This window comes from Oncorhynchus tshawytscha, linkage group LG23 (genome assembly GCF_018296145.1).
Source record: "Oncorhynchus tshawytscha isolate Ot180627B linkage group LG23, Otsh_v2.0, whole genome shotgun sequence".
NCBI classification, from domain to species: Eukaryota; Metazoa; Chordata; class Actinopteri; order Salmoniformes; family Salmonidae; genus Oncorhynchus; species Oncorhynchus tshawytscha.
Window position 1 is genome coordinate 11,258,885 of NC_056451.1, and position 8,591 is coordinate 11,267,475.

At 38.9% G+C, this 8,591-nt stretch overlaps 1 protein-coding gene across 8 annotated transcripts in view; it reads left to right on the plus strand.

Annotated features, from left to right (window-relative positions):
• syngap1b (synaptic Ras GTPase activating protein 1b) overlaps positions 1 to 7,113 on the plus strand; it is a 111,656-nt gene extending 104,543 nt beyond the window's left edge. For 5 of the 8 annotated variants that reach the window (XM_042304588.1, XM_024385879.2, XM_024385880.2 and 2 more), the window contains one exon: positions 959 to 4,200. In XM_042304588.1, coding sequence (XP_042160522.1) covers positions 959 to 1,384 — 426 coding nt within the window. In that variant the 3' untranslated portion in view covers positions 1,385 to 4,200. Of the gene's footprint in view, positions 1 to 958 lie in introns of all 8 variants that reach the window. The other 3 variants (XM_024385882.2, XM_024385886.2, XM_024385885.2) reach the window with 2 other exon arrangements.
• The last annotated feature ends 1,478 nt before the right edge of the window (positions 7,114 to 8,591 follow it).

The following is an 8,591-nucleotide window of genomic DNA, read 5'->3' on the forward strand; positions in this document are numbered from 1 at the left end:
GTGCCTGGATACAGCCCTTAGCCGTGGTATATTGGTCATATACCACGAACCCCTGAGGTGCCTTATTGCTATTATAAACTGGTTACCAATGTAATTAGAGCAGTAAAAATAAATGTTTTGTCACAACCATGGTATACAGTCTGATATACCACGGTTGTCAGCCAATAAGCATTCAGGGCTCGAACCACCCAGTTTATAATACAAATTAGAATGTATAGAAATTCCTTGAAATTAATCTCATTGGCTAAGACTGACACAACTCTCATTCTACTTGACTGCTCAGACTCCTTTTGACACCTGCCCCTGACTAGTACCCCCTTCTAACTCAGCATCATATGAAGATCAAGACACTCTGACATGTTGGTCAACCCGAGATTGTAATTCCTTCCACCTTTTCTTTTTCTGACTGTATCCCCTCTCCTATGCTGTCCATCACTATTGGTGTACTTCATACTTCTGCTCTGTAACTCATTTTCCTCTATTTCTCTTTCTCCGTTGTTCCTCCCATCCCTTGTCACTTATTTATCTCCCTCCCTTTGCTTTCTCACATGATCCTTTCTTTCTTTACCTCCTGCTTTGATCCTCTCCTATCGGGACCCTCATCACCCCACCCTATTTCCTCCATTCTATTCTTTTTACATTCCTAACTGATTCACCTATTTACTCTCTCCTCTATCCACCTGTTTGTTCTTCACTGGCCTCCTCTTTTTATTTGACTATTCCTTGCTTGTTTATATCACACATACTCCCTCTCCTTCCATCCTCCCTGTTGCCTTCTCTCCCCACATTTCCTGCTTCATATATGACTCTTTATATTGCCTCCCTCTCTCCTTCCTGGATTGGCTGACTCGTTTACACCCTTGTCCATGCCACAAATCCCCCACTGAATGCCCCTTCTCCCACTCCCATCTCTCCCCTCTCCTACTCCTCTTCTCCCTCCCTCTCTCTGTCTTGCTAGGGGGCCCAGCATTCCTCCCTGGGTTCAGCAGACCCCTGTGTGAATACTGAAGGTGGAAGAGGAGGAGGAGGAGGAGGAGAAGAAGAAGGAGATAAAGAAGGAGGGATGACTACTGTTCCTGACCATACTATCTCTTCCTCATGCATCTCCTCCACTGGCTTGCCCCGGAACGAGAATGGAGTCCCCTCCCCACCCGTAGACCCTCCTCCTCCCCCCACTCCTCATCTCCACTCCAGTCCACACCAGAATGGAGAGCTCCGTGTCAACCCAACATCCTCCCCAGTGACAAGCAGGGAGGCAACTGAGAGCAATGCAACAGCAGGACTTGGCATAGAGGAGAGGGAGCAGGTCAAAAACAACACAAAACCAAATCAGAGAGAGAAGACACAAATAAAAAAGTCTTGCCACATTTCCTTCCTTTTTTGAGGAGGATGAGATGACTGCAATCTTTCCCGTTTCTTTTATGTGTACTCAAACCAGAGAGAGAAGAAATGTGTGGGGGGTCATTGTACATTTAACTGTACAGTACGTTCAGCATTATCATACAAGACAACAAAAGGGCTTTCCAATGGACCTCATTTCCGTCATGCTCAAACTGGGCTTTGGTCAGTATCTGTCTTGCAGGACAAGATAATGATACCTTTTAGTTATCGTTGACATTGTGGGATCCTCATGTACTGTTTCAATCGATCAAACTATAGAGCCTATCATACACTGGTATAGGCCTAATCCCCAAACCAAGCGACTATGTGAGATTTTGCTTTGTGTGTTTGTTTAATCAAATAAAGACAGTAAGCAAACACTATATAACATCTCACTCCCCAAAAACTTCTCAGTAGCCAATAGCATCCTACTACTATATACATGCGTGTAGTATCCCATAATTCCATCGATAAAGGTCTAGTCATTTCCTGTCCTGAAAACTCCAGCTCTCAAATTTAATTGGTAGAGATGTGGTCATCTGGCTTTTGTAGTCTGGTTTCCTTAGTGCCTTTGAGTGTATTTTAACAGGGTTTTCAAATAACAGGCGGAGATGATATTGACAGAAGGATTATTTTAACTGATGATAGTACATAAACAGTCTAATCAAGATCCAAAAATAACTATGCTGTTTGAAATGCAGACTAACTACAGAGTCCAGAACAAGCAGAATACGGTTTTATTTTTGCCCTAAGGAAAGTGTTTGATGTTTTCAAAACATCGTGTGTAAATTATGGGACTTCCCATTCGTGGACTGGACTCAGTGCAATGTTTTCTCTTCTCAATCTCAGAACCTGTGTGTGATCAACTGGTGCTACAGACACAAACAGGGCCGTCTCCAAATCAAGTGTGTGTGTAAATAGCACTGCCTGTCATGTTTCCCACTGTCTGTATGTCTGTCTCTCTCACTCTCTCTGTTATTGTCAATTTCTTTTATGTATTTGTCTATGATTGTTTGTTATGTGTGTTGTGTCCTTACGTGTGCAATTATTTAATGGAGTGGGAGCTGGGTCAAGTAGGGTGCATAAACCAAATGAGACAATAACAAAGTTGTCAGGTAAAAAGTTTACCAGCAATTTTAAGTGGTTGAAAATATCAAAGGGATACTATTTGTGGACCTTCAGTGTCCTGGCATATAACGTAGTCACTTGTAACACCTAGTAAACTTCCAAAATTGTTGTCATGGCCTTTTCTGTTTAGTACCACGTAAACTATTTATTTGATTCTTATTTTGGGGTAGCCAGTTAAGTCTAGCCTTAAGTGCCTGGGTCTCAGATAATGACATTTTGGCCAGTAGTCAAACAGCGCTCAGACAAATTTGTATGTGGCATAGATTTTCTTCATGTCGTTTCGAGGGACTACTTTTAAGTTAACGTACCATTCAGCTGAGCATGATGAATGCTAATGTAACAACATTTTGAGAAAACAAAGATTGTTTGGGGCATCGTTAGTAAAGAGTACTTCAAATCTAAAACATGTTACACACACAGTACACTAAAAGGAATTCATTGCTTTGTGTCAACTGTTCAGATATTACCTGTCATTGAATACTGTTATACTGTGTTGTCATGTCCTCTTGTTTTGTGTATAACTTGTCCATTGTAATCTTTGTTTAGATGTGAACTTGGGTTTATTTGGTCCCTTTTTGATTCCCACTGGTGGTGCTTTATAACTAGTTGGAATCCTTACTCTGGCTTAGCGTCTCAAGTGAATTAACATGCTTCAGACAGTCCTGGTTTTGCAGAACCCAACACCAGTCTTATTTAACTATTTGATTTGATTAAGAGTCAATTTACTAAGGGCCATATCCTAACTTGATTTATATTCTTGCAGTTCTCCCATTGGCATCATGCATTACGAGTAAGTCTGAGTTTAACATGCGGATCTCAAGTTAGGATTCGGCACTTTGTGTATAGGGTCAAAATGCCTCCGCCTATGCTGTGTCGGTCAGTACTAGGGGATTAGCCATAGTGTAGAGTGGATGAGATTCAGAGATATGAGAGAGATTTAGAGTGTTGAATTAAAAGTTAACCAAATGTGATTGTTAATACGGAGAGTTTGTTGTAGTTAACTTGTGTTAAGTCAGCTAATATGGCTACCTTTCTAGTGCCAAAACATATCAGTAATAAAATGGCTTTTAAAGCAACTAGGGTTTTACATCTGCATTGAGTAAAGATATGGGACTATACAGGGTCACTGGTTGATATATGAGCATTGCCATTAATATACCTCAGAGATGCAGAATTGAGAGACTCAGGTAAACAAATATTTGCCTCAGAGCTAAACACAAACTGACAAAGAGATTAATCCTACTTTGGAGGGACTGCCATCCGATACAGTGGTTGGTGCATCTCTTAACAAGATCTATCCCACTGGGCAAAACTGGTTGAATCAACATAGATTCCACATCATTTAAACAAAAAGGCTAAATGTGATGTAGTTATCCAATTTCATTAGGGACGTTAGGGAATTTATTATTTTTTCACCCAAATTTGAACCTAAATCCAATGACATGGATTAAATTCACTTTAGTTGACAACTCAATCGATTGTAAATCAAAATTAGACGTTGAAATGACGTCTGTGCCTAGTGGGATGGCTATGATTGGATAGCAACTCATCAAGCACCTCCCCGTTCCTTCTCTCTCTGTCTTCCTTTTCTCTCCTTAGCCAATCACGCAGCTTCGTGGAGGACAATCTGGAACCTAATTGGCTGAGGCAACATGGGCAGCCCGCATGGCCTGGCCATATATCAAGAGCGCTCTCTCGTGATGCGATTGGCTGACAAAGGGAGAAGTTGGGCCATTGGTCCAATTCTCCTGACCTTAAGGATAGTCCAGAGCCACAGCTGACCATGTAAGGATCTGCTGTGTTATTTACCCTACTTTACTTGGGCCCTCTCTCTCTGATTGGATGGCTGGACAATCTGTATTTGACGCTTGTGATTAGATATTTTCTTTTCAAGACGTGCCAATCTCGGGAAATGGTTTTGTTGGCTCATCAAGCATGTGAAGAACAGCTATGCAGATTGACATGATATAAACCTTTTGGGATTGAGTAGTAAGTTAAATGAAAGAGGGAGAGCTGCTGTGTATAAGATGCATTTCAAAGGTGCTGTAATTTTTCTTTCCTAACATTTTTCTAAGATCTCACAATTTGTTTCTTTCATTTTTCCTTCCTATCATTTTCTACAGTCCACTCACTATCTACCCATTCCTCTTTCTATCTATTCTTAACCACCCACCTCAGTTTATGTTCACTTTTAGACTTTTTCTGCTCCTGTTCATATCTGCCATGGTTTTGGTTTTGTTCTTTGTTCTTTATCTCTATTAGTTTTACATTTAAAGGAAACTAATTATGCACAGCCTATTACAAGTGAAACTGCTACAAAACAAAATATTGCTTCAGTTAAAACTTTGAAAAATGTAGAAAATGCTATGATTTATATTTCTATAATAATGCTTATTCTTACCGTAGTACTACATAAACTTTTCATTGGAAATCTTCCTCTCGCAAATGTTTATTTCTTGATAATGACAAGACTAGTATCTAATGACAGTCCAGAAATGATCAATTTTATATCAACTGATTTTTCTTAAGACAATCTTATGGAACATTACCCTTTTGTGGAGAAAGATTGCCCTGGGATTGTGACAGATAAAAAACACAAACTGTTGTTTTACCTGCTCCCCTCACAATGATCTGCACGTTGCTGTGACCTGTACCCCTCCACTTCTCTCTTGTAATCCCTGGAAGAGAGATGCGAGGATGGATGTTGTTTTTCTACTTGACAATCGCTGGGGAGCTCTCCATTTTACAGACGATCTAAAAACTCCTTAGAAGAGGACATCCTTACCATCACGTTTTTGTTTTCCTATTTCTGTCTCTGATGTAAGCTTAGTGGAGCAGACGCGAGTTTATCATGTTTTTCCAGTGTGGTGAGACCGAATTCTGGAGCCAAGTTTCTGTATAACTTCCATTTGATTTCTTTGTATGGACTCCACTGACACAGAAGCTAAATAAAACCCTGTGCCCTCCTTCACCTCTGACCACTGAAAGGTGACACATCAAAAGAGCGAGAGATTAGAGGTTAATACCTTTTACGTGATTGAATGTGTGTGTATATACAGTGTGTGTACAGTTGTTGTGTATATACTGGATATGTGTGTGTATATATGGTATGTCTATGTGTATATACAGTTTGTTTGTATATGCAGGGTGTACAGTTTTTTCCTCAATCCTCTAATCTCTCTCTCTCTCTCTTAAATTACGTATTTGACTCCTCAAAGAATAAATGTTGGGGAGTGGAGAGGTTCACACTGGCAATTTAAAGGACAGCTGTTTGGGAAGCACTTTCTGTGCAGACACTGACAAATCTGACACCTCTGGACACCTACACACCTAATTATGCCTCTCAAAACAATCTCTGGCTTGCACTCATTTTCTCATCAACTGAGGCATTTTTTAAAAATTATATTTGGGTGACCAAGCAATGTTTGTACATATACAGTATATAGAATAACTAAGATAATATTTCCAGTGACCTCCATCTCCTTTTCTTTGAATTCCTGTAACTATTATGATTCTTCGTTGTTTGATTTGATTTAAGTTTTGCGTTTCTCTACATTAAATGTTTGCAATGGTTGTCAATTCAGATATATATATTTATCCAGACAACCCTTATCTAATCTTTCCAATTTAGTTCCCCGAACTCTGCCTCTCATAGACCCCTCTGTCAGGCTGAACGTTTGGTTCAGATCACACTGTTACTTGAGAAGCAACTCTTCCATGCAAGTAACACCATGTTATTAGCCATTTCTTCAAGTTCTATTAAGTGTGCCTCCAACTCGCCAACCCTCCCTCACCCTTGAACTTTCAACCCCACATACCCCTTGACAAGCCATAGTCCCCCAACCCCTCTATTTTTGTTTTAAAAAGGACAGACATTCGGGGATTTGTGTATATTAATGGAAGAGTGATATTGAAGAGTGTATTGCCATTGTAAATGGATTTGTTATGAATGTGGATATTCTGATTATTTAATTATTATTGTAATAATGATTACGATTATTGCCACTTTGATTTTGTTGATTAATTCCTTTGATGCGGTCAATAACAATTCCTTCATTTAATTTTTGAATAAACCGGAATTTATATTTTTCGGGTGGGTGAATCTTGGAGATAGAAATACATAAATAAATGAATAATAAACAAATAATTAACTTCTTAAATTAAGATGTGATATGTATTTTTTGGTATAATTCCTACAGAACAGTCACCACAGTGAAACATGTTTTGAAACTCTTACAAAGGCCTATTGGCCATTTCATGGTTGATGCGGACTATTCTGGGGTCCATATCATGAGATACACTGTAGGTTACAGAATCATCATTAGATTATCACTGGACAACCAAAGACACAGTATGCCAGTCAGATCATAGTCGTCGACATTGACATTACCATAACCGATCATGTTTGCAAATATTATTTGCTGAGGCTGTTGGTGCATGTCATGTGAGATAAAAATTAAGACTAGTCTTTTTAGTAAGTATTCACACCCCTTGACCTTTTCCACATTTTGTTGTGCTGCAGCCTGAATATAACATGGATTCATTTGAGATGTTGTGTCACTGGCCTACACACAATACCCCAGAATGTCAAAGTGGAATTATGTTTTTAGAAATATATTCAACCCCTTTGTTGTGGCAAGCCTAAATTATTTCAGGATTAAAAATGTGCTTAACAAGTCACATAATAAGTTGCAATAATAGTGTTTAACATTATTTTTTAATGACTACCTCATCTCTGTACCCCTCACATACAAATGATTGCAAGGTCCCTCAGTCTCTGCAGTGAATTTCAAACAGAGATTCAACCAGAAGGACCAGGGAGATCCACCATGAGGCCAATAGTGTCTTTTAAACAGTTAAATAGTTCAATAGCTGTGATATAAGAAAACTGATGATGGATCAACACCATTGTAGTTACTCCGCAATACTAACATAAATGACAGAGTGAAAAGAAGGAAGCCTGTACAGAATACAAATATTTGCAATAAGGCACTAAACTAAAACTGTAAAAAATACAAATAAATAAAAATAATGTGGCAAAGAAATTAACTTCATGTCCTGAATATGAAACATTATCTTTGGGGAAAGTACATCACATCACTGAGTACCACTCTTCATATTTTCAAGCAAGGAGTTGGCTGCATCATGTTATGGGTATGCTTGTCATCGGCAAGGACTAGAGAGACTAGAGAAATGGAATAGAGCTAAGCATATGCAAAATCCTAGAGGAAAACCTGGTTCAGTCTGCTTTCCAACAGACACAGGGAGACAAATTAACCTTTCAGCAGGACAAAATACAAGGCCAAATATACACTGGAATTGCTTACCAAGATGACATTGAATGTTCCCGAGTGGCTTAGTTACAGTTTTGCCTTAAATCGGCTTGAAAATCTGTCAAGATTTGAAAATGGCTGTTTAGCAATGATCAACCACCAACTTGATAGCGCTTGCATAATTTAAAAAAGAATCATGTGCAAATATTCTGCAATCCAGGTGTGCAAGAGACTTACCCAGAAAGACTCACAGCTGTAATCGCTGCCAAAGGTGATTATAACATGTATTGAGTCAGGGGTGTGAATACACATGTAAATCTGATATCTCTGTATTTCATTTTCAATAAATGTGCAACAATATTTAGAAACATGTTTTCACTTTGTCATTATGAGTTATTGTGTGTAGATGGGTGAGAGAAAAAATAATTTAATCCATTTTGGATTTAGATTGTAACACAACAAAATTCTTTCGGAAGGCACTGTATGTAGCCTGATACATCATCCGGTGATAGCTTGCTAGCTAGTCACCATCTGACATAATGCAATAAAATTGTTTGGAAAGGTCCTTTCAGGACCTCTGCAAGCCAGAATTTTGAATACAATTACATTTGAACTTACTCTACTGGTTGTTTTGGTGGTTGGTAATTATGCTGGAAATTTGAGACAAAATATCCACAGGAAAGTGTTATTAAACTGACTTTTCTAAACTACCCCCTGTATTTTAGCATATGCTCTTATAAGCCATGACAAAATGTGTAGAATTGCAGGACTCCCGAAAACCAGAAAAATAGCAAACATTTTCAAGAAACA